Source organism: Rana temporaria, chromosome 2 (assembly GCF_905171775.1).
Source record: "Rana temporaria chromosome 2, aRanTem1.1, whole genome shotgun sequence".
In the NCBI taxonomy this organism is placed as follows: Eukaryota; Metazoa; Chordata; class Amphibia; order Anura; family Ranidae; genus Rana; species Rana temporaria.
In genome coordinates, this window is record NC_053490.1 from 69,566,569 (window position 1) to 69,593,550 (window position 26,982).

Below are 26,982 nucleotides of genomic sequence, written 5' to 3' on the forward strand. Positions count from 1 at the left end.
CCGTCGTGACCACTGTCCAGCGGCACGGAAGAAAAGACTTCCCGGACCGAAGCACCGGAGACGTCAGCCACCATGCCAGGGAAGACTTGGCCAGATGGCTCAACCGAATCTGGCGATCCAGAGAAGATGGGACCCTGTCCCATCGTGACAGAACCTCCTTCTGTAGTACCCTGGTGTGGAATTGGGCATACGGAACCGCCTCGAAGGAGGCCACCATCAGACCCAGAACCCGCATGCAGAAGCGAAGAGACGACCACTTCTGGGTCGACAACTGTCTCACTGCAGATTGCAGGGTCCGCAGTTTTTCCGATGGGAGGAACACTTTTGCCTCCCCCGAATCCAAAACCAGCCCCAGGTGTTCCAGCCTCTGGGACGGAACCAACACTGATTTTTTGAGATTCAGAAGCCAGCCAAACTCCTGCAGAGTCCGACACGTGATGGACACGTCCTCCTCTAACTCTGAGCTTGAAGAAGCTCTCAGGAGAAGGTCGTCCAGGTATCCCACGATAGCGATCCCTCGCTGCCTTAGCAAGGCCAGGATCGGGGCGAGCACCTTGGAGAACACCCGTGGTGCCGACGCCAGCCAGAACGGGAGGGCCACGAATTGATAGTGGTCCTCCCCGATCGCAAAACGCAGATATCTTTGGTGGCTTGTGCAAACGGGGACATGCAGGTATGCGTCCATGATGTCCAAGGACGCCATGAAGTCCCCCTGGTGGAGGGCCGCTATGATAGAACGGACCGACTCCATCCTGAATCGCTGCACCTTGACAAAGGAGTTGAGGGCCTTTAGGTCCAGGACAGGGCGAACCCCTCCCTTCTTGGGAACCACGAACAGATTGGAGTAGAACCCCCGAAACCGTTCCAGCGAGGGAACCGGCACAACCACCCCTCTGTCCAGAAGATCCTGGACAGCCCCGGATAGGGCTAGTCGCCGATCCTGAGGAAGCTGGAGGTTGGATGGAAAAAATCTGTTTGGGGGACAAGAGAGGAACTCTATCTTGTACCCCGAGGCGACCACCTCGCAAACCCAACGGTCGGTCAGAAGAGAGTTCCACCGATCCGCGAAGTCGTGAAGCCGTCCCCCCACCCGAGACCCGGGCGGGGGCAGACCTTCATGCGGAAGCAGGCTTGTCCGCAGGCTTGTTTGGTTTGTTAAACCAGGGGCGCTTACGCCCGGCAGCAGGGGCTTTTGCCCCTTGCGGACCTTTTCCAGCCGCGCTGGGCGCACGAAAAAACCGCTTAGGGGTAGTAAAAGTAGGACCTTGCTTGCGGCGAGGTTCCTTACCCTTCCCCGACTGAGGGAGCAAGGTGCTCTTACCTCCAGTGGCATCCTTAATGATGTCATCCAGGGATGCCCCAAAGAGCCGTCCGCCCTTAAAGGGCAAATCCACCAAGGCCTTTTTCGAGGACTGGTCAGCCGACCAGCACTTCAGCCATATAAGGCGGCGCAGAACCACTGCGTAGACAGAAGCCCTGGAAAGCAAAGGAATCGAATCCATAGCCGCCTCACAGAGAAACTTCTGACCCTGAATCAACTGCTCAGCCAGGTCCCTAGAGGACTCGGAAGCACCCTGGACCTCCAGATCCTGCAGCAGGAGCTTCGCCCTTTCAGTTAGCGTCTGAGCAACCAGGGCGCCGGCCAGAGCCGGCCTTACCGCCGAACCCACCACCGAGAACAGGGAGCGGGCCACGGCCTCCACTCTCCTATCAGCGGGGTCCTTGAAAGCAGGAGCCCCCTCCACAGGCAACGTAGTAGCCTTGCTCAGTCTGGACACAGGAGGGTCCACCGACGGAGGAGTGACCCACTTTTTTAAAAAGTCCTCCTCCAGGGGGTAACGGGTAGCAAAGCTTTTAGGAACAGTAAAAGCCTTTTGCGGTGTATCCCATTCCTTATACAACAAATTGTCCAAATAAGGAACACAAGGGAATACCTTAGCGGTACGCGGTGGTTTGCGGAATCCAAAAGGGACCGACACCGCTGGTGTCTCCGCCACATCCTCTAAATGAAGAGTCTCACGTACCGCAGTAATAAGAGCTCCAACAAATTCCTTGTCAGCAGACTCCGCAGCAGAGTCATCCTCGCTGTCCATGTGGGTTAAGCCCGCATCTTCTGACATTACAGAACCAGAAGCAGCAACAGCGTTATCAGATTCTGCGTCAGAGATATCCCCAGAAACAGCCTCTGGGGGGGGGCGCTTTTTACCCCCCAACCGAGCACTGGCAGCTTCAAACCTGGTGAGAAAAGACTCCAGGACAGCCGACACCGATTCAACAGATGTGGCAGGGGGAGGGGCGCTAAGGGTTAATTCCGGCATTGTGAGGAATGAGGGGCCTGATTCAGGCTCCATATTGCAGCTGCCGTGTCACCCCCACTGCCAATGGCAGGAAAAAAGTCCCCCACAGGTCACCTCCCGGCCGCTAGAGCACAGTCTGGGGCCCCCTGAGACTCACCACCCCCCTGGTACAGCGCGGTCTGTGAAGGACAAGTGTGTGCTGAGGAGAAGCTGCAGCGCTGCGTCTGTCCCCTCAGATGATTCGCGGTCTTTTTTCCCCGCCGAAACGGCCACTAGAGGCCGAACTAGTGCTGAAAACGGCGCCGGCCACAAGAAAATGGCCGCCGAATAATACAAGCGCGGCTCCGGCAAAATGGCCGCCGTTGCGCAGTTTTAAAAAGACAGTGTACCCAAAAATGACAGTACACCAAAACAGCACACAGCACACACAAAAATGCCCAGAATGTCCACCACAGTCCCCTGCAGTGACACAGAACAGCCCCAGCCATACCCGAGTGAAAAAAATATGAGCCCCAGGGAAAAAAACCCCCTGCACAGCCGTCACCCAAAGGGGGAAGGAGGGAGAGGAATAAGGGAGAGAGGAAAGCAGGGGAAAACCCTCAGTCGACCTCCCAAGGGAAAACATTCCAGCCAGACCACTTACCTAAGCAAGGGGCCACTACTTACCTGTCCTGCGACTCCCCGGCTGGAGGTATCCTAGACAGATCCAACGTCCGCGAACGGCATGGCTGTCGGCCAGACACACTGTGACAAGGCCATAGAGACCGGTCATATGTGTGCCCTAGAACCGAAGTTCCCCGGCCGCCCCTGGAGCAATGGGGCCTGTCGTGGACGTCCCAAAGCGGAGCTGAGGGCCGGCACACGCTCGAAGGCCGAACCTGGGGGGACTACAAGGGTCGAGGACCCAGCCTGTCACCCAGTCGGCTGTTGATAGAAGAATCGCAGGATTCAAAAATAAAAATAGAATAAAAAAGCGAGGAAAAAACTCGCAAAATGCAAAAAAATTTGCAAGAAAAAACTCCAGAGTCCAGGACTCCAGAGAGAGCCTGACTCTCCTGACGGTTAGGCAGAAACAAACGGAAGCTGCTGGAGCAGGGTGTGGGTTATGCCTGGGGGAGCCACGCCCCCTGGGAGGAGCGGCATGAAGGAAAGTTTTAACACCTTAAGTGCTGTAAGAATTCTGCCTAAAATCTCCTGGTAGGAAGAACATAACCCGAAGGTCAAAGGATGCTGTGTCCGTCTATGAACGAAAGAGAAATAGCGGCGCTATACCGCCGGATTGCCGCGGGAATCAGCCGCTAGCGGTGCGGTATTAACCCCCACTAGCGGCCAATGAGGGGTTAATACCGCACACAATGCGCCTCTATAGAGGCGCATTGCGGGCGGTATTGCTGCGGTTTCCCAGTGTTTTCAATGGGAAGGAGCGGTATTACATGCCGCTCCAAAGATGCTGCTGACAGGAGATTTTTTTTGTCTCCCGCCAGCGCATCGCCTCAGTCTGCAGTGAAGGAGTTTTTCAGGCAGGATAGCAGCGCTATTTTTAGCGATGTACCGCATGAAAAACACCTCAATGTGAAAGGGGCCTAACTGAGGAAATATGGGGCCTGCATTGTAGGCCTTTCAAATGCGTGTTGCCTGGATGTCATGCTGTTTTGCTCTAGTCTGAAACAAGTTCTGGGTAGAATTTAGTGGGAACCATTTATTTGAAGGGAACAATTACTACATCTTTTGTCACACAAAGCAAGACCTACCTGTGTATGGCTAGCACAAGAATTAGATGGCAAAGACTCCAACCCCTTTCCCCATAGACAGTGCAGAATGTAGCCCTCTACACAAAACACACCACACTTGGTACAAAGAACAGCTCTGTTTATTACAGTGAAGCAGTACAGAAAATACATTTAGGACCATTTTTTGTACACTTGTACTGACTACTCAGTTTCTAAAGTTGTCCAAATGGCAGACTTACTGGCCATACACGGCACAGCTTTCAACTAAAAACGCCACCAGTATTTGACTGTAAAAACAGTGAAGTGGATCAAGGCAACCTAGCAGTTAATATAGGTTATATGGCAGGTATGCTGGTGGGTTGCCTTTATCCGTTTATTTTTTTACGGTTTTACAGCAAGCAGTTGCTGCCTTCCAGATATTATTTTAGATTATTTTCATAAAATCAGGCTCAAATAATTGGGAAGATTTACTAAAACTGATGTACATAGAATCTGATGCATAGCAACCATTCAGCATCTAGGTTTTAGCCTGGGTTCACACTGACAGGGGGATTGAAATCGTGCTGAAGTCACACCATTTCATTCCCACCTCGGGGGCGATTTCAGAGACACCTATGCGGGGTTCTATACAAATCACACTCAGTACAGAAACGACTTTTGGAAATCGGTGAGGCACCGCAAATGTGGCGTCGCACCGGTTCGGACGTGGCCATTGCCAGCAATAGCCGCCGATTGGGCATGCCAAATCGCGTCAATGTGAACCTAGGCTTATTGTCAAAGCTTAATTAAGCAAGCTGAAGTTAGAAGCCAATGGTTATTATACACAGTACACCAAATTCTGTTTGCTCCAGTTTTAGTAAATCTCCCACAATGTATCCCTAACAAAGAGTACCACTGAAGTCACATAAGCACTTAGACATGCGGAGGGGGAAATTGACTAAATTTGAAGCAGCTGTGCATGGTATGGTAGCCAATCAGCTTCTAACTTCAGCTTGTTCAATTAAGCTTTTGCACACTTCAGTTTTAGTAAACCAACCCCCCCCCCCCCCCCACCCCGTTTCTCAGAACAAAATTGCAGACAAAAAATAAAAAAATAATAATAATAAAAAAAAGAAGGTTCCTATGCCCCTAACACAAGCAATGTTTTCCATAGTGTCAGGCAGTAGCACAGAGGTTATTTGCAACATCTGAAAGATTAGGCTGGGAAACATCCAAATTAGCCTGGATAGAGCTCTTAAAAAAAAAAAAAATTTAAATCCCATTTGAAGTTGTAAACCAATTTTCACCCACCATTTCAGTTGAAACACACACACACCCCAAACCCAAAAACCGACCAGCTGGCTGCAACTAAGGTTTGCCGCACTAGATTTCAGAGCAGTGGACTCCATGTAACAGTTCCCCATGCTCCGCCAAGCCAGATCATTAGCTGTCCACTCAGCTTGAGCTTCACCGACTGCAGAGCTTTTGGTCTTACTCAGTAGGGGAGAGCCAGGCCACTGCAGCAAGGTGGCTGGTGTCACAGAGATAGCAGAGGCCTTTAGCTACAGGCTACTAGTGGCAGATCGGCTGCATCAGTGGCAATGCGGCATTCTTACACCAACATGACATTCAAAACTTTGAAAGCCTGTTAATTTTGACACTCTTGAAATGAGGGGTGTGGGTTTGTAGAAAACTTCAAGTGGGCATTAAAGAAATCCAGGCAGGCTTTAAAGTGGAGTTCCACCCAAAAGTGGAACTCACTCATTTATCTCCTCTCCCCCTCCAGTGCTACAATTGGCATCTTTTGGGGGGGGGGGGGGGGGGGGGAGGAGAGACAGGATACCCATCTTCTAGGAGTCTGCACCACGGCCCATATAGTCCTCACAGGGCTCCCTCCATCCAGTTGCCTGGCCAGTAGGAGAGAGGAGCGGGGCATGCGCAGTAGGGTTCCCAGCGTAAAGCAATAATGCTACACTGCTGGGTTTCTTTAACCGCAATGGCAGCGGCAGCACCCAACCTCCGCTTTAAATAGGATTTTAAAACACCAGAGACACCTAGAGTTTACTCTTTTAAAAACAAAAGAAAAAAAAAAGCCATAGAAAAAACACTGCCAACAAAAGGGTTAAATTGTACCCTGCTATACACTGCAAAGGCAGATATTATGTTCACTCAATCAGTAACCAGCCAATCAATTCATTAAGAACGAGCAGACGTTATAAAGGCATGAGGGGGCATCTACAAAAGCAAGCCACATTTATATATGGAGAAAGAGAACACCAGACAAGGACATTAGTTAGTGTGCTGTGGCCATAGTCCGTAAACTGTATAACCCAGTATACAGATTAAAATAAAAAGGTGCATTTTAGCCATTCAGTCCATGGTCTGTTGACGGCTTATTCCTTTGTTAAACTTTTTGCATTGATCTCCTTAAGTGCCTCGTTCTTCCGGAAGATATATGCATTAGGACAGCTTTGGGGATCTTCCAGGTTTTCCAGTTGGGCAATACCAGCAATACAAGGATCGTGATCTTTCAACATGTCTGGAAATATATGAGATTTTCTTTCCAAGCGGCTGGACCGTCTGACAGGGGTTAAAAACATGTAACCCTTGACGCTGGATCCTCCTTCCCTCATCTGTAGTTTTCTCATTCTGGTAAAACAAATACATTAATATACAATGAGAACATTGTTAATACTATAAAAAAAATAAGCAATAATCTAATGGATATTTACTGTATATGTGCAAAATGTCTGTTAACATTCTAACAGAAAATTTTGTAAAGTATATCCGTGTTTCTGAACTCCAGTCCTCAAGGCGCCCCAACAGGTCATGTTTTCAGGATTTCCCTCAGATGAAACAGCCATGGTAATTACTAAGGCAGTGAAACTGATCAAATCACCTGTGCAAAATAATGGAAAGCCTTAAAATTAGGGTTGTCCCGATACCGATACCGAGTATTTGCGGGAGTACTCGTACCCCCGATACTGAAATAGAATACTTGTTCACCCGTCGCCGCAAACCGCCGCCGTTAATCAGCGTGCAGGGAACATTACAGCTTTCGTTTGAATAGCTGTATCCCTGCCGCGTATAGACACTCCCCCTTGCGCGGGATTGGACGGATGATCTGTCCAATCCCGAGCAAGGGGGAGTGTCTATACGCGGCAGGGATACAGCTATTCAAACGAAAGCTGTAATGTTCCCCGCACGCTGATTAACGGCGGCACGTGCGGCATCAAGTAATGTAGGACATGGCTGCATTATGTGGGGGGACATGGCTGCATTATGTGGGGGGACATGGCTGCATTATGTGGGGGGACATGGCTGCATTATGTGGGGGGACATGGCTGCATTATGTGGGGGGACATGGCTGCATTATGTGGGGGGACACATTTTAAAAAAGTATCGGTATCGGTAAGTACATAAAAAAAAGTATCGGTACTTGTACTCAGTCCTAAAAAAGTGGCATCGGGACAACCCTACTTAAAATATGACCTGTTGGGGCGCCTTGAGGACTGGAGTTGAGAAACAGTATATTCTCCCTGGGTCCTAAAAAAAAAAAAAAAAAAAAAAAAAAAAAGAAGAAGTAGTATGTTTTTTTTTTAGATTCATACTTACCTAGGTGGATACAGCATAAGCTGCATCTGTCCCCTGGAGTCTCTGCGCTGAGAACCGAGCCACCGAACATCGCCGATGGCTCCGTTCTCACGCCTCCCTGAGTGAAGAAATGCTGCCCGTCAGTCAGCATCTCTCCTGCTCTGTTCCTCTATGCTCACTGGAGCGCTGAGCTGTGGAGCGGTGTCCCAAGTCAGGATGATGCGCTACCTTGACTGATTGCAGCGACTTCAGCGGAAAGCGGACTTCAGACCGCTCTCTGCTAAAAACGGGTCACAGGAGTGCAAAATCAATTGCACTTCTGTGACCCATAGGAGAAGCCTAGCCTAAAAAGATCAGGCTGACCTTCTCCTTTAATGATATGACTTTTCAAAACATATCCAATACGGGTCACTACCGAGCATTGCACTGATGGATGCCCCATATTTCTTCCCTAACTAGCCAGTTGGTCCCATGTCGACTAGACTTCTAGAGGGCTCTCCAACTACATCTTTTTTTACATTCCTTACCACCTCCAACGGACAATACTACATGTCTTTTAGTCCTGCCCTAAGCTTTAGCATTACTGGAGAGGATCGTTCAAAAGTACAGAAATTGTACGGTTCCAAAAAAAAATAAAAAAAAAAGGCTTTTTTTCTGCTCCACGTTTCCACCATTCCAATGAAAAGATAGATTGTCCATCACTTCTTAAACCCCTTTATTGGAAGAGTCCACAGTCGCTGACCATTGGTCTCTGGCTTAAAAAGGTGGAAGACAAATAAAATGAAGGACTTAATCCTCACAGTATAGATGCAAACGCTTCTCTAAAACTTGTATATTGTGGGATAGGTTTGTCTTCTCTGAGGAAGGGAAGGCTCTTTTTGATGAATAGAGCGCTGGTTGTAAATGGACTCAGAGTTCCTTTACTACAATAAGATTATTAGCGCTCCAATACGATTTAATTTCTTCCAATATTATTGAATCCTCCCCACCCCTTCTTTTAGGCTGGCTGGTCCTTCTCATCCCTTCGATTGCCATTACAAGCACCATTGCCATTACTCCCCACCGGGAGACCCGAGCGACCAGCCACCGGACAGCCAAGCAAAGCTGGATTCGGCATTGATCAGCAGTTTGCTATAGTAACCCAGCAATGATCTGACACCACTGCGGGCTTACCTGGATGTCAACGGTGCCATTTAAAAAAAATAAATAAAATCTAAAGTATTAAAAAAAAAAAAAAAAAAAAAAAAGGATTTTTGTACTCACCGTAAAATCCATTTCTCTGAGTTCATAGACGGACACAGCCTTCATTGACCTTAGGGTTATGCTTCTTCCTACCAGGAGATTTAGGCAGAATTCTACAGCACTTAAGGTGTTAAAAACTTTCCTTCATGCTGCTCCTCCCAGGGGGCGTGGCTCCCCCAGGCATAACCCACACCCTGCTTTAGCAGCCTCAGTTCGTAACAAGCAGTACAAACAAAGGAGGGGTGGGTGCTGTGTCCGTCTATGAACTCAGAGAAATGGATTTTACGGTGAGTACAAAAATCCTTTTTTCTCTTTCGTTCATAGACGGACACAGCCTTCATTGACCTTAGGGACGTCCCCAAGCAGTGTCAAAAAAATTCGAGGGGTGGGAAAAATAACACAGCAAAAACAGGTTACACCCCAAACAAAAACCGGAGTTACTCAACGGAGGAACTCCAACCTTAAACTGCCGCCTGTAACACCCTGCGGCCAATGGAGGCATCCGAAGATGCACTCACATCCACCATATAAAACTTTGAAAAAGCGTGGACCGACGACCAGGTCGCAGCCTTACACACCAGTAACACAGAGGCTTGGTGTCGGAAAGCCCAAGAGGCCCCGATCGCCCTGGTCGAATGCGCCATGACCCGAAAGGGGGGCGCCCGCCCTTCAGGGCATAGGCCTGAAGCACAATCCGTCGGATCCACCTGGAAATGGTGGCCGACGAAACTGCCAGGCCCTTACTGGGACCGGACACAGACACAAACAGCGAGTCCGACATCCGGAACGGAGCTGTCGCCGACAAGTAAACTCGAAGGGCCCGAACCACATCCAAAGAATGTAAAGTGGCCTCCTTCGGGTTCTTCGGCTGAGGACACAAGGATGGAAGAACAATGTCCACATCCAAGTGAAAAGCCGAAACGACCTTAGGGAGAAAAACGGCTGCGGCCGCAGCACCACCTCATCCTTACGGATGACCAAGCAGGGAGCCTTGCAAGACAAGGCCACCAGAACAGACAGACACCCGTCTGATCGAGGCAATTGCTACCAGAAATAAAATCACCTTTTGTGACAATAAAACAAAAAACCTCCCGAATGTCCTCAAAGGGAGCATCCCGAAGCACTGAAAGGACTAAATTCAAGTCCCATGGGGGTAATGGAGGGCGCACCGGAGGGGCCACCTGCCAGACCCCCTGACCCAACGCACGCACCCAGGAGTGCTATGCCAAGGGTCGCTGCAAGTAAAAAACAGCCAGAGCAGAAATCTGGCTCCTAACCGTACGTAAGGCGAGAGCCTGAACCACTCCCTGCTGCAAAGACAGCAGAATCCTGTACACAACGCATGTACGAGAGTGCCAGTTCATCTCCCCACACACAGAGAAGTAGGCCTTCCATGTATGAGGAAAAAACCTACGTGAGGTAGACCTCCGTGCAGGCAGCATGGTAGAGACCACCGAGCCCAATAGGCCTCGGTCCTTAAGCCCCTGGCTCTCAACAGCCACGCCGCTAAGGCCGGTGGCTGTGAAACAGGGTGGAAGATTGGACCCTGTAACAGAAAATCAATTCCCAGGGGAAGACGCTAGGGGGCGTCTGCCAGCAGACGCACCTGGTCCGCGTACCAGAAGCGACGCGGCCAATCTGGGGCAATCAGGACCGATAGAATCCCTACAGCTTCTACTCTGCGCAGCAGGCGAGGAAGAAGCTTCCGAGGAGGGAAGGTGTAAAGTAGGCGACAGCGACCCCAAGGAGCCACCAACGCGCCTGACGCGTCCGCCCACGGTCCTTAAACCTGGCCACGAACCGTGGCACCTACCGATATAGAGACGGGACGCTAGAAGGTCCACGTCCGGAGTGCCCCACTTTCGGCACAGACCCCGAAACACCTGCGGGTGGAGAGACCACTCTCCTTGGCCCAGTGCAGTGCGACTTAGGTAGTCGGCTAGCCAATTCCGTATTCCCGGAATGTACCCGGCCGATAGAGCCGGAACGGACCCTTCGGCCCACCGAAAGGATGCGCGCGACCCCCGTCGCTGCAACAGAACTCCGTGTGCCTCACTGATGATCAACCTACGCCACGGACGTGGTGTTATCGGACAGGATCCTGACCGGTCGGCCCTGTAGATCCAGGGACCACCTGGTAAGGCAAAGCTTGATTGCTCGGAGCTCCAGAACGTTGATCAGTAGGCAGGACTCCACCTGAGTCCAGTGCCCCTGGGCTGACTGGGTGCCCCAAGCGCCCCTCCCCAACCGGAGAGGCTGGCATCCGTCGTGACCACTGTCCAGTGGCCTGCAGAAAAATGACTTTCCGGCCCGAAGCACCGGAAACGCCAGCCACCATACCAGGGGAGACATGATCAGATGACTCAACTGAATCTGGTAATCCAGAGATGACGGAAGCTAGTCCCATCGTGACAGCAGTTCCCTCCGTAGTACCCTGGCGTGGAATTGGGCATACGGAACGCCTCGAAAGAGGCTACCAACTGACCCAGAACCTTCCTGCAGAATCGCAGAGATGACCGCTTCTGGGTCGGCAACTGCTGCACAGCAGATAGCAGAGTCTGAAGTTTTTCCGCTAGGAGAAAAACACTCCCGCCCCGGAGGAATCCAGGACCAGTCTCGGGTATCCCTGAGACGGAATCAACCCTGATTTCAGGACAATCCAGAAACCAGCCGAACACTCTGAGAGCCTGACACGTGATAGACACGGCTCCACCAATGCAGAGCTCGAAGAAGCTCATAGGAGAATGTCGTCCAGACATCCCATGATAACAAACCCCCGCTGTCACAGCCGGGCCAGTATCGGTACGAGCACCTTGGCGAAAACCCGCCGAATGGGAAGGACACCATTGAAAATGGTCCCCCCCCGACCGCAAAGCACAGAATCTCTGGTGGTTTGAGGATATGCAGGTACACGTTCATGACATCCAAGGATGCCAGAAAAACCTGACAAAACAAAACGAGGGACTTGAGGCCCAGGATTGACCGGGCCCCATCCTCCATGGGGACACAAACAGAATGGAGTAAAACCCCGAGACCGTTCCAACGAGGGAACTGGCACAATCACTCCCCTGACAGCCCCTGACGGAGTCAACCGGCGAACCGGAGGAGGCCAGAAGCCGGAGGGAAAAAACCTGTTTGGCAGACAAGAGAGAAACTCAATCTTGTACCCCAAGGAAAACACTTCGCAATGCGAAGCCAGTCTCCCACCCGAGACACGGGCGGGAGCAGACCTTCAGGCGGAAGCAGGTATGTCCGCAGACTTGTTAGGCATGCGGTATCCGGTGCGCTGCTACCCCGCAGCGGGGATTCAAGCACCATGTAGACCTACCCCCACCGCACAGGGCGAGCGAAAAAACGCTCGGAGGTAGGCAAGGAGGGTCCTTGCACAGGGCGAGGTCCCTAGCCCTTCCCAAACCGTGGGAACAGCATGCGCTTACCACCTGTGGCATCCTCAATGATGCCAGTCAGGGAAGACCCAAAAGGACCGTTCACCCTTAACGGTGATCACCAAGGCCACCTTAGAGGTCCTTCTTCCAGCTCCTGCAGCAGGAGCTTCGCCCTTTTAGTCGGGGCCTGCCAGGGCCCCGGCCAGAGCCGGCCTCACCGCCGAACCCACCACCGTGAATAGGGAGCGGGCCACGGCCTCCACTCTCCTATCAGCGGGATCCTGAAATGCAGGAGCCCCTTCCACAGGCAATGTGGTGGCCTTGCGCAGTCTGGACACAGGGGGGTCCACTGGCGGAGGAGAGACCTACTTTTTTTTTTTTTTTTTTTTTTTAAAGCCCCCCTCAAGGGGGTAACGGGTTGCAAAGTTTTTTGACAAACTTTTTGCGGTGCATCCCATTCCTTGTATAACATATAGTCCAAATAAGGAACACAAGGAAACACTTCAGCGATGCGTGGTAGTGTGCTGGTACTGACACGGAGGTGTCTCCGCCACATCCTCAATTTTTAGAGCCTCACGCACCGCAGAAACAAGAGCTCCAACAAATTCTTGCCAGCAACTGACTGCAGCAGAGTCATCCTCACTATCCATAAGGGTTAACACCCGCAGCCTCTGACATAACAGAACCAGAAAAAAACAGCGATTCTGTGTCATCCCCAGAAGCAGGCTTCAGGGAGGGGGCGCTTTTTTACCCCCCATCCGGGCACTAGCTGCTTCAAACCTGGCAAGAAACCCAGGACAGCCAACATAACAGATGTGGCAGGGGGAGGGGCATTAAGGGTTAACTCAGGCATAGCTTGAGTTCCATAGTGTCAGCGCTGAGTCACCCACCCTGCAAGGCAGGACAAAAAAAACCCCACTGGTCACCTCCTTGCTGCTATTGCAGAGCATGGGGGCCCCCGGTATTCACCACCCCACCCAGCTGCAGAGGGAGCTGAAAAACCTCAGGTGTGCTCTGATGTGCTGACTGTGATGTGTATTCACCTCATGGAAGATTCACAGCACTAAAACTGTAACAGCACTAAAATTGTAACAGCACTAAAACTGACCAGAGGCTGTGCCGAGTCATCTCAGGGAAGAATCACATCGTTACCAAGGAGATTTCCAAGACGGCCGCTGTCTGAGGTAAAAATTACCTCATAGAACACAGCAGCACTGACTGCTTTGTTACCTCAGAAAAGAATCACAGCGTTACCAAGGAGATTTCCAAGACGGCCGCTGTCTGAGGTAAAAATTACCTCATAGAACACAGCAGCACTGACTGCTTTGTCTGTTACCTCAGAAAATAATCACAGCGTTACCAAGGAGATTTCCAAGACGGCCGCTGTCTGAGGTAAAAATTACCTCATAGAACACAGCAGCACCCCCCAGAGTAACAACACAGTCCCCCTAACACACGGGCCCCGGTGGTAACAAAGAAAACCCAGGAGGCCCCCCTTCACAGCCACTACCCAGTCAGGGGAAGGAGGGAGAGGAAGGGGAGAGAGGAAAGCAGGGCGGACCCTCAGTCGACCTCCCCAGGGAAACCACCAGCCAGACCACTTACCTGAGTAAGGGGCCACTACTTACCTGTCCTGCGACTACCCGGCTGGAGGTATCCCAGACAGAACCAACGTCCGTAAACGGCATGGCTGTCGGCCAGACACACTGTGACAAGGCCATAGAGACCGGTCATATGTGTGCCCTAGAACCAAAGTTCTGCCTAAATCTCCTGGTAGGAAGAAGCATAACCCTAAGGTCAATGAAGGCTGTGTCCGTCTATGAACGAAAGAGAAAACACACAGTTCTTGGCGTTTTGAATGCTTTCATGGGCAAAGGAGGGATTCGGGGGCAATCGTCCCACATGTGAGGTATTGACGCAAGTGTCAGTGAAAGGGAGGTTCCTGAAAAACCGAGAGCACCAGATTCAAATCCCATATGTCATGAAGGCTGTGTCCGTCCATGGACAAAAAGGGAAAAGTGATCCCCCCCCCCCCCCCCCACAATAATTGTGTTTGAAGACACAGTACACCATGAATCTCATCAATTCAACATGTACTTTTAGGGAAGATGGCTTACTTTTCCAAATAAGGGGTTGTGGTAACGTTAAACCTAATCACAGATGATGTATCCTCTCCTTTTTCTGGAGTTCCCCGAGAGGTGGATGGTTTCTCGGGAGTGGATGGGCTCTTTGGTTCAAATTTCATTGCTCTTCTCCTTCCCTTTTTGCTTTTTTCCGTCATAGCAGAATCCTCAGGTTCAGGCTTTACTTCAGCCTTTACCTCTTGAGCCTCTTCCTCACTTTCTTTCTTTTGGGCCTCTCCTGTAAAAAACAGCACAGAATTAATGACATATTACATCTTTATTGAGCATAAACTCAGCCCAAAATGGTGGGCAAAATCATCTGCTGGCTTTTTACAGACTCTCCAAGACTGCAGTATTGGCCCCTGCTCACAAGCCAATAAAAAATAAACAAAAATGTCACTGGTGGCACACTTTTAACCACTTCAGCTTCGGACCATTTTGCGATTTGGCACTGCGACTCTTTAAATGACAATTGCGCGGTCGTGCGACGTGGCTCCCAAACAAAATTGGCGTCCTTGTCCCCCCCCCCCCACAAATAGTATATATATATAATTTCCTCAGTTTAGGCCGATACGTATTCTTCCACATTTTTTTTTTTATTTCATGAAAAATAAGTCGCAATAAGCGTATATTGATTGGTTTGCGCAAAAGTTATAGCGTCTACAAAATAGGGGATAGATTTATGCAATTTTTATTTATTTTTTTATTAATAGTAATGGCGGCGATCTGCGATTTTTATCGGTACTCCGACCTTATGGTGGACACATTTTTGGGACCATTGGCATTTTTATAGCGATCAGTGCTATAAAAATGCATTGATTACTGTAAAAATTTCACTGGCAGGGAAGGGGTTAACACTAGGGGGCGAGGAAGGGGTTAAGCATGTTCCCTCATTGTGTTCTAACTGAAGGGGGGGTGGGACTGACTAGGGGAAATGACAGATCGCTGTTCATACATTGTATGAACATACAGGTACGATCAGTCATTTCTCCCCCTGAAAGGACCGGGAGCTGCGCGTTTACACACACAGCTTCCGGTTCTCGCTCTGTAACGAGCGATCGCAGATGTCCGGCGGGCGCCTGCATCGGCACCAGGGGCGAGCGCACACACCCATAGTGGCTGCAATGCAAAATCACGTTATAATACGTGATTTTGAGCAGCCGAGCCGACCCGTCACCGTAAAACTACAGTGGGCGGTTGGCAAGAGGTTAAAGGTTGTCAAAGGCCTGCCCCCCCTATGCGGTTTTATCCACCAGCTCTGACAGTATTACAGGACACAGTAGTGACAAAGGGGCTGGCAGAAGGAACCACAGTGTGCACCAGGGGACATCCGGAAGTTTGTCAGATGCTTCATCAATCTTATCTTTTTTAAAACAGCAAAATCTGGTGATACGGAAAGCAAACATTTATTCCAAATAGCAACAAATTTGCTTCTTTTGTCTCCTTTGTATTTAAAGTTACCAGTTATTCTGACTCACAGGCTGCATTCTAATCTCAGGTCAGTGATGGCTCAGAGAGGACATGTATATCTTTATTGCTCTAAAACTAAATCTGCCCAGTCACGCTATGGCTGCTACTATGAGGATACACGGTCACTGGAAGTGGAACTACACTGCTTTTGACCACCACAAACCAAAAATGAAGTTTAATAAAAATGTTAATATTCAAAGCAAACACCCCCATCCATACATGTCTCCATGCTTTATTTTATTGAGAAATCATTTTGAAACACACTCCCTAAAAGAAATTCTGAGTAAGGGCAGATGCTTATTGTAGCATTTACTTCCTGCAATCTGGAACATGTAAAAATTATATACTTTCCATCCTTTTCACTAATGCTAGCAGCATAAGGATTTAAAAAAAAAAAAAAAAAAAAAGTCAATGTTTGAGAGAGTTATGTTCTATTTTAAACTTCATAACAGATTCTGTTTAAAGTATGACCCTTGCCTTGAAGATTTTACTGGCAAAAAAAAAAGAAGGAGAAAAGTGAGCGACTTAGAAATCACGTCATTGGCCTTTATGAGTTCTTGCCTGCAACCTCGGCAATGAAAAAAAAAAAAAAACACTTAAAGCGGAGCTCCACCCTAAAGTGGAACTTCCGCTCATCGGATTTCTCCCCCCCCCCCCTCCAGTGCCACAATTGGCACCTTTTCGGAGGGAGGGGGGACAGGATACCCGTCTTTGACAGGTATTCTTTCCCACTTCCAGGAGTCTGGCCGCGGCAGTGACGTCACCGCGGGGCTCCTTCCTCCCCTGGCCACCGGGCTAATAGAAGAGAGGAGCGGGGCCTCGGGCATGCGCAGTAGGGTTCCCGGCGTGAAGCCGAAAGACTACACTGCCGGGTTCCCTTACCCGCAATTGCGGTGGCAGTGTAGCCTTTCGGCTTCACGCAGGGAACCCTACTGCCGACATCTAGGGACAGCAGGATAGACAAGTGTCCATTTGATAAAAGCCAGCAGCTGCAGTATGTGTAGCTGCTGGCTTTTATTTTTTTTCCCCGGACCTCCTCTTTAAAGTGGTATTAAAGGCTTTTTATTTATTTTTTTGAATCGTCAAGCATTCTATGCATGAAGGTAGAGAAAAAAAAAAAAAAAAGGAGGAAACTTTAATGTCATTTTAAAAATGTAAAAGAATACATACCAGGCTCAGTCTTCAACTGTTCCAACGTGTTTGCAAGAATAGCTCTCAGCTCTTCCAGAGGCTGCACAATTTCATAAAAGAGGAGACAGAGGGGTGTTAAGTAATTAACTGAGAAACATTTAAAAGTAGTAGAAAAAATAAATAAAAAATCCGTAAGTCCTCATTATTATGCATCAGGATGTTGCCAACTCCCCAGATTTGCCAAGACAGGACTTTACAAAACTCAAGAGGCAGAAAGACAAGAAGCTAGCTGATGCATGGGGTTGATGGCTTACATGCCAACGATGCTACTGCTACATGCAAACATTTCAGTGTACTGTTCATGCTAGCAGCAAACTGATACACAGGCTAAAGTACCCGTCCTTAATTTGATGTAGGAGGGTTGTAGATATAAAACATAGAGCATGAGTGGAGATGATCTGTAAAGCAAGCTTGTGGCCGTTTCATGGGTGTACAATAGGCATCTCCTAGTCTCGAGACACAAAATGAAGCTGAAAAGCACCCAGCGTACCCCAAAAAATAGCCATTTCCACCAGAAGCAACAACCAGGCCTCAATCCTTCCTGCTAGTTACCTCCATATTGGCTAGAAAATATGATAGGGAAAATATGGAGGGAGGGTTACATGGAGACCATCCTCCACTATGGCCATCAACACACAACAGAGGTGGATTCGTATCCAGATTACAGATTTAGCCAATCCATAAAATCTGGCCGGCTTGTTGGAATACTTGCAATCATGGTATAGTCCAAGTAGAAATGATCTTCTAGAGTTATTCTTACCTGTGCCCCAGCTGCCACTGCATTCTCACACACTTCAATTACATTATACGGCTGGCCTTCCCTCTGTTCAAGACGTGCCAGACATTCCCAATATCTGGAAAGCTTCTTTGCTTCTGGAGTATTCTCAATCTGCTTTTCCAGTATGGATAGAATTTCTTCCTTTGGAATACCCTAAAGCCAGAATAAAAAATAATGGTTATCCTTCTGGAAACACCAATTCCAAACATGATTTAAAGGTCAAGTTCACACTTGTGCAACCCACGTTCTGCAGGTAGCGCAGCCCATTCATTCCAACGGGCTACCCTATCCATAGAAACACAGGTAAAGAAATCCCAGACCATGTATAAGAATTAAACCACACAGAAGCGTATGGTGTTATGGCAAAAGACGCCAATGAGTGGTGGTGCCATCAAAAATGAATGCCACCTCCACTAAAGAGCATTTTGCTTGTGGCTTTGCAAGTGTTCCGTTCCGGACCTGTAGAATTGTGAACCTAGATTAACCGTTCGTAAACGCAGTTATGCTGGCAATGCACTATATGGAAATAAATAAATAGGCTGAAATTCGGTCATTTAGACAGTTTGTTTTTTGGCCAGTTAATGGGCACAAATCGGTAAGGAAATTTAGAAATCTTCTGCTGAACGAACGATAAATTGAAAGGTTAATGCGTTTCCCATCCAAACTGTTTGCACTAGGTATATGTGAAAAAAAAAAAAAAAAAAAGGATTCATGTCCATTGAACGATTTAAAAATCGGTCATTACATGATGGCACCATCGTTTGCTCTCACAGCCAAATGTTCGTTTTTTGAAAATGGGTTCAAACGATTTTTCGTAGTGTATGGCCAGCATTACAGTTGCCTATTATAACACAAGAAAAAAAAAATTATATAAAAATTGCAGACATCCATTTCTCATACAAGTACATGGTACAGCAGCCACATATCGGGAACATGAAGTGTCGGGGTAACAAACGCTTTAAGCTTCGCAAAATGATTTAGTCACTACAAATGTTATCGGCACCCAAGGTCCTTTTACTGCCGCTCAATCTATATTTATCTATCTATCTGATCAACCAATCACTGGGATCTGGGGATTGGAGACATGTACTAATAGAGACAGGGCTGCTCAGGAGAACATTTAGATAGACGCCCAAGAGTGCAGCTGTCCTTTAAATCTTATTTAGCAACACCATTCCCCCATTCAAACCAGGGCAGAGCTAAACATAAGGTGGTGATGATGGCCACACATCACCACCTTTATGTTTAGCTCTGCCCTGGTTTGAATGGGGGAAAACAAACAAACACCATGGGCTACTTTGCTTTGTATGCTCAAGTCTATAGACAGGTATCTGTGTGTAGATAGATAGATAGATAGATAGATAGATAGATAGATAGATAGATAGATAGAGATTAGATAGATAGATAGGATAGATAGATATACCTCATCAATTAACTTCTGGCATTCAGAAAAGATCTGGTTGACTTTCAGAGTGAACCATTCCTGTTCATCCTCTTCTGCCATGGTTGCCCAGAACAGCTGGCGAGGTTCTTCTTCTTTTGGTTCTTCAGGTTCACTTTTAATGACTGGCTCATCCTTTTGTACCGTAAATGTAGAAAGCGGAGCCATAGATGGGGGCCTTTTCATTACCTTTCCTTTCGATGCTCTCCACTGTGCTAGACGAGCCCTACATAACAAACAAAAATCATTGAGATCATAAACTAACCAAACTACACCCACATGCTGCTGCTTAGCCTCCATTTTTCAGTAAGCTGTACACAGCTCATAATGATTACAATTTCCCATAAATTAGCCTTTTTTCAATCAGGATGCCTTCTGGGTTCCTTAGCAAAATGTCTAAAAACTGCCCAAAAATTGTCAACAACCCAGCAAGTGGATAAAGTCTGGCATTCTAAGGCTGCATTCACACCTGAGCGTTTTGTCGCCTGAAGCTCCAAAACGCTAGAGGGGAAAAAAATACATTATTCTCAATGGAGATGGTTCACATCTCCACTCCAAAACGCCTGACGCCGAACGCCTGAAGCTCAAACAAGTTCTGGACCCTTTTTTGTCGCTCGAATTGAGCGTATTTGGGTGTTTTTCTGTTTTTAACATTAGTGACCAAATTCGCGACAAAACGCAAAACGCTACGCTCAGGTGTGAATAATGCAGCCTAACAACTGATGATTTAATTGGTTATTAAGGAGGACATCAGATGCCTGCATCCTTGTTTGCCCCTCCCCTGCCTCTCTCCCTCTCAAGTGCTTTAAAAGTGGTAGTAAAGTCTGTTCTACCACTTGTACTTACAGGCAAGCCTATAGTAAGGCTTACCTGTAGGTACTGTGAATATCTCCCAAACTTGCACAGAGATATGCAGCTGGTGATGTTATCGGCTCATGCGCTCCAACATACAGTGCCGGACCTTCTGAGTCCTGTGCTGTAAACGACGGCTCCCACGCTTATTTGCGGGAGTGACGTCATAGCGCCCCAAACCACTCATGTAGCCGGAGGACACGAACTCGGGAAGATGCGCTGGAGGGCTTCAAGCCTCTCATAATGTGCAAGTATGCCATGCACACTTGCACATTATGACATTGCCTTGCAGGGAACTCACTCCTCCCCCCCCCCCCCCCCCAACAACTACGGTTTACTACTGCTTTAAAGTAAACCCAAAAATATATACCATATTTTCCGGCGTATAAGATGACCTTTTGGGCTTAAAAACTTGCCTCAAAACCCGGGGGTCGTCTTATACGCCGGTACCAAACCTCAGGCATCCATTATTCAAAAGCCGCGCCTCCTCTTTGTGGTGTTCCGTGATAGGCGGAACACTTGGTTTCCCAGCAGAGCCTCTGTTCGGTGTTCCGCCTATCACGGATGTCTTCTCATCCTCGGCTTCGGACATTGGGACCTCCGCGATAGGCGGAACACAGGCGCCTATCACGGAACAGCATGAGGAGGAGGCGTGGCTTTTGAATAATGGACGCCCGCAGTACAGGACTAAAGGTATGGCACAGTGAGGCAGGTTGACGGTACAGCGAGATTTGAAAAAGCTGAATAAAGCATGTTCCTGTCAGCGGTTGTTCCGGCTACCCCTCAGCTTCCAGACAGACTAGTAGGAAGGGGGTCGTCTTATACGGCAGGTATATCCCAAAACCAAAATTTTAGCTGCAAAATTAGGGGGTCGTCTAATACGCTGGCAAATACGGTATATATTTTTTAAAATAACCTGCAAGACAAAGCCATAATGAGCTAGCATGACTAGCATACTAGCTCATTATGCATTACTTCCTTAAGTTCGAAGCCCCTGAAGCCGTCCTTGTCTCCCCCTCTGTCTCTTGCATATAGACTTTTCAACATGCTTGTTTTTCTCGTTAAACTACTGATTTACAATATCTAATTATGCTAAAAGATTATTGGAATGTTTCCACTAATCTTTATTGACTTGAAAACTAATCCAGCGTGAAAAGTATGAACAGTCCTGTGCACCTAACCTGACCTAAACCCTTCCAAAAATGCTAGTCTTCAAGTGGAACCTCTAGGATCCTTAGGCTCCATTCACATCGAGGCGGACGAAATCGCTGCGTTTTGTCCCGCGAATTGCGGCGGCAAATAGCTGCGTTTTGTACCGCGACATTGTTTTTAGCCAGAAGTGACAGCAGGCACAGGTAGCTTTCATCAAGCCACCAGCCTATGAAAAGGCAGTCTGTCATACATAATATATTACAGTTCGGTCTGAAAATCCACAAAAAACAGTCACTTTTTTTTTATATTTAAAGGGGTTGTAAAGGTTAGTCTTTTATATGTAATTTCTCACTTCCTGTTTCTCCTCAGTAAGCTTTCCACCATCACCCGAGCGGTGGAAAGTCATTTAGAACAGCTTACTGAGGAGGAACAGGAAGTGAGAAATTCAGACAAAGAAAAAAAAACATTTAGAAGGGAAATTGAAGGAAAAAGGTAAGTGAACCAACAATGCACTAGCTTAAAGTAACCTATTTAGATAATTAAACAAATCTTTAAAACCCCTTTAATAAATAAATTTGATTTCTGAGTCCGATGATATTTTCCAGATTCAACCTCTAATAGTATATACATTATATCACTTCTGTCTATTCTTGTAATGGACTCGAGATTTTGCTCCCTAACTAGATAGTTGGTTAAATACATTTACCACTGCATAGAGATATTTAAGAATAAAGTGCTTTTTTTTTTTTTTAACTGTACATAAATTATACACCACTTTTTAAAAAAAAAAAAAAAAAAAAGTTTTTTTATCCGATTAATCGGAACAATAATTGGCCAACTATTTGATTATGAAAATAATCGTTAGTTGCAGCCCTAATCTGAATGCAGATTGCTTTTCAGAGACTTGGCAGTTTAGACACAAGTCTAAACTTAGCCCTAAATATTTGATAGATGCTGGGCCTAGGCTAAACTAAATGGGACTTTATATGAGGCTATGTGTGTCTTTGTACCGACATCTATATCTATATCTATATCTATATATATATGGTCTCCATCTGTATCTTAGATGGACACATTACAACTATTATCTTTACATATAACTTTCTTAATGCCGTACATTATTCTTTTAGATTATTGCTTACCCTTCCGCTCCTGATGAGTGGCGTTAGCCACAAAACGCGTAGAGCTACCAGATATCGATTCTACCCAGAATACTATTTCTACATATACTAAGCATACTGGAATACACCAATGAACTATAAGTTTACAAAAATACCCCCTTTTTTAACTGGAGACCCATGTTGATTGATCTGGTTCGAATACTGTCTGCAATACGAATCCATATGTTACGATGCTACGCTTTTATTACTATGTTATCAAATTGTTTGAAATTTATCATATATTTGATTACTGGCTACGCATCTGACTACTATGTAACTTATGTGGTCCACTGTAACCATGTATGACCTACCAGATATCACCTGTCATTGTACCATCTTACCATTATTGGGACCATTGGTATTTACCAATGAATCCCAATTTTATAAGTTTTTTCTAAGATGGAGTGACACGTCAGTTAGTCTGGATTTTAATATTATTTTTACCTACATTATGAACCTCTATGTTGCCAAGCCATATCAATTATATGCTATTATTATACTTACAATGTACTATATTTTACTGTAATTATTGTGCTGACTTGCTATATGTGTGGTTCTTGGTGCCAATGAGCCCACATGGTACCATGTTACGTCATTATTATGCTATTCATCTATGTGCAATAAATTGTATTATTGATTTTTTACTCAATGGTTACAAATGGTGTTACTGTGCTACATTTTTGGTTCTTGGTTATCATTTCCTACCCACCAGACACACTTTGACGTGTTCCCTCCTTGGCTGCTTGATTCATACAAAGTCCCCCATGTTCTTTTCTCCTTAAACTTAGCCCTACTTGAGCTCTTTACTAGGGTAGTCCCGATACCGATACTAGTATCGGGACCAATACAGAGCATTTGCGCGAGTACTTGTACTCGCGCAAATCCTCCCGATGCCTGATCCGATACCTGGGAGAGAAAGAGGCAGCGTGCAATGCCTGTGTCCGTTTATAATCCTCAGACGGCAGCCATCCAGTGTATAAAAGCCGCGCCTCCTCCTCTGTGATAGGGGAACACTCCCAGCAAGTGAGTCAGTGTTCTGCCTATCACGGACACCCTCTCACCCTCATCCCATGGACGAGGATGAGAGGATGTCCGTGATAGGCGGAACACTAACTCACTGCTGGGAAACAGAGTTCCCCTATCACGGACGAGGAGGAGGCGCGGAGAACACTGGATGGCTGCCGTCTGAGGATTATACACGGACACAGGCACGTCCAGCGCTGCCCAGTGCATGTCTGTCCGACTTTGTCCCTCTTCTTCCTGCGCTCACCTCCCCTACTGAGCCAGCCGCCAGCGAGGCGAGACTCCGCTCAGCCTGTGCCCGTCACACTGCACTGTGTGATGATGACGCGGCTGCACGCACCTGCTGTGATGATTGCTGCCCAGTCCTCTGTCCCCTCTGCCGGCCCGAGGTATGCCGTTATGATAAGGGGGAGGGTGCGTTCGCATGTAGTCCGCCGACCAGTTACACCACCTGAGCTGGTGTGACAACAGGGGGGGGGGGCTGCTTTTGTCTGTCATTTATTGTAAGGTTTCATTTTATGGAATTAAAAATCCATAATAAAAAAAATTATACATATTTGAAAAAAACAAAAAAAAAAAAAAACACTTTTGGAAGCAAATCTGTCACATGACATAAAAAAAAAAAAAAAAAAAAAAAAAAAAAAAAAATCGGTATCGGTACTTGTACTCTTAAAAAAGTGTTATCGGGACAACCCTACTCTTTACAACGCCTTACAAATAAGCCCATTGGACTTCAGTTTTAAAATGTGACTATTGACACAAGAATTTACAGAAGAATAAAACTAAAAACCCAACATACTTGCGCTCTTCTGTAGTTTCATTCACTCTTGGGTATTTGCCAGCAATGGAAGGTCGCTGGTGGCTGGGAATGATGCTTACAGGGCCAATTGTTACTCTTTTCTTGCTCTGCATACCAGCCAAGTCTGAACCCTTTTTCTGGACTTCAGGCTCCTGCGGCACATTTGCTCCCAGTGACTTATTGTGGTTAGGTATGTGGGTGGTTCTTCTAATGGTGACATGTGAAACTTTGCTCTTGGTAACAGCAGTACTTGATGCCTTGGTCTGCAAAGTGGCTGTTGGGATGACATGGGTAGCTCTTCTCGTGGTCCCAGGTTGGACTTTGGTCTTTATAGTGGTGGTGGTGGATGTCTTGACTTGTGATGTCACTGGCAGAACTTTTGGCTTCGGTTTCATGTCATTGACAGAAGATGGCCTTACAATTGGCTTCCTAGGCGCAGGGATATTTGGTTTGGTTGCTGCTCTTTGCTTAATGGTTTTAAGCTCTGGGGCTGCACTTTTATCGCTTGCGGTTCGAGAAGGTTGTCTGAAAGAATTGATCTTGGACTGCACAATTTTGCCACGATAAGCTCCAAGTACAGGCTTAACCGCCGGCTTCTGGTCTGCTTTGGCAGATTCTTCTTTTTGCTTTCCATCCTTTAGCTCTCTCTCTTTTAGAGTTTTTGTTTTCAAAAAAGACTGGCTGATCGTTATCGTTTTTTTGTGTGTGATCGTTATCGTTTTGCCATCTTTATTCACAACTGGTCGGATGTTTTCTTTATTAATGGGTTTAATCTAGAAAAAAAAAAAAAAAAAAAAAAAAAAAAAAAAAAATTGATATGACATACATTAAAGGGGTTGTAAATAGAGGTCGACCGATATGGGTTTTTCTCTGGCCGATGTCGATATTTAGAAATAGCGGCGGCCGATAGCCGATATGTTAAGCCGATTTTTCCAGGCGCTTTTGGGCTAAACAGTAAAGCTAGCCCATATTTTTTTTTTTCGTCCAAAAGTTTTCATTACCTGTTTTTGTGTAATTTATATATATATATATATATATATATATATATATATATATACACACACAAAAAAACAGGTAATGAAAACTTTTGGACGGAAAAAAAAAAAAAAAATATGAGCCAACTTTACGGTTTAGTTTTTTATTTTTTTTATTTGTTAACCACTTAAGGACCAGCCCATGTACATATACGTCCACAATATGGCACGTACAGGCACATGGGCGTATGGGTACGTCCTCGCCTATTAGCGGGTGGGGGGTCCGATCGGGACCCCCCCCGCTACATGCGGCGGTCGGGTCCGCTCGGGGAGCGATCCGGGACCACGGCGCGGCTATTTGTTTATAGCCGCTCCGTCGCGATCGCTCCCCGGAGCTGAAGAACGAGGAGAGCCGTGTGTAAACACGGCTTCCCCGTCCTTCACTATGGCGGCGCATCGATCGCGTCATTCCCTTTATAGGGAAGACACGATCGATGACGTCATTCCTACAGCCACACCCCCAAACAGTTGTAAACACATACTAGGTGCACCCTAACTCCTACAGCGCCACCTGTGGTTAACTCCCAAACTGCAACTGTCATTTTCACAATAAAGAATGCAATTTAAATGCATTTTTTGCTGTGAAAATGACAATGGTCCCAAAAATGTGTCAAAATTGTCCGAAGTGTCCGCCATAATGTCGCAGTCACGAAAAAAATTGCTGATCGCCGCCATTAGTAGTAAAAAAAAAATAAAAAATAAAAATGCAATAAAACTATCCCCTATTTTGTAAACACTATAAATTTTGCGCAAACCAATCGATAAACGCTTATTGCGATTTTTTTTACTAAAAATAGGTAGAAGAATACGTATTGGCCTAAACTGAGGAAAAAAAATGTTTTTATATATGTTTTTGGGGGATATTTATTACAGCAAAAAGTAAAAAATATTGCTTTTTTTTTCAAAATTGTCGCTCTATTTTTGTTTATAGCGCAAAAACTAAAAACCGCAGATGTGATCAAATACCACCAAAAGAAAGCTCTATTTGTGGGGAAAAAAGGACGCCAATTTTGTTTGGGAGCCACGTCGCACGACCGCGCAATTGTCTGTTAAAGCGACGCAGTCCCGAACTGTAAAAACACCTTGGGTCTTTAGGCTGCATATTGGTCCGGGGCTTAAGTGGTTAAAGCATATTTTTTCCCCAAAAAATGTGTTTGAAAGAGCGCTGCGCAAATACCGTGTAACATTAAATATTGCAGCAATCGCTATTTTATTTCCTAGGGTCTCTGCTAAAAAAAAATATATATAATGTTTGGAGGTTCCAAGTAATTTTCTAGCAGAAAATACAGGATTTTTACTTGTAAGCAACAAGTGTCAAAAAAGATTTAGCCTTTAAATGGTTAAACTGAGAACTCTCCTACACAGAGTTCAGTTCATTGATAAGTAGCAACATTGTATCTTTTCTCAAAACTTGGCAGGCTGCCCAGGAGAGAGAGAGAGAGAGAGAGAGAGAGAGAGAGAGAGAGAGAGAGAGAGAGAGAGAAGTCTTCTACCAGAAGCTTCAGGCAACTTGCATTGACTTCTATTACAGAAGCTTTTTGCAAGTCGTGGTGCTGAAGTTTAAATCGGCTTTTTTAAAGCACAAATCGGCCGATGCCGATTAATTTAAAAACGCCAAATATCGGCCAGCCGATATATCGGCCAGGCGATATATCGGTCGACCTGTAGTTGTAAAAGTACAATTTTTTTTCCCTAAATAGCTTCCTTTACCTTAGTGCAGTCCTCCTTCAC

The 26,982-nt window shown here is 46.8% G+C and overlaps 1 protein-coding gene across 1 annotated transcript in view; it reads right to left on the minus strand.

Annotated features, from left to right (window-relative positions):
• Positions 1–5,821: 5,821 nt before the first annotated feature.
• The window catches only part of CKAP2 (cytoskeleton associated protein 2), a 30,454-nt gene continuing 9,293 nt past the window's right edge, over positions 5,822–26,982 (minus strand). Inside the window, exons 4-9 of the mRNA XM_040340342.1 lie at positions 24,218–24,990; positions 19,214–19,457; positions 17,773–17,943; positions 16,992–17,052; positions 14,346–14,589; positions 5,822–6,655 (exon numbers count right to left, since the gene is read on the minus strand). Coding sequence (XP_040196276.1) covers positions 6,400–6,655; positions 14,346–14,589; positions 16,992–17,052; positions 17,773–17,943; positions 19,214–19,457; positions 24,218–24,990 — 1,749 coding nt within the window. The 3' untranslated portion in view covers positions 5,822–6,399. The remainder of the gene's footprint in view (positions 6,656–14,345; positions 14,590–16,991; positions 17,053–17,772; positions 17,944–19,213; positions 19,458–24,217; positions 24,991–26,982) is intronic.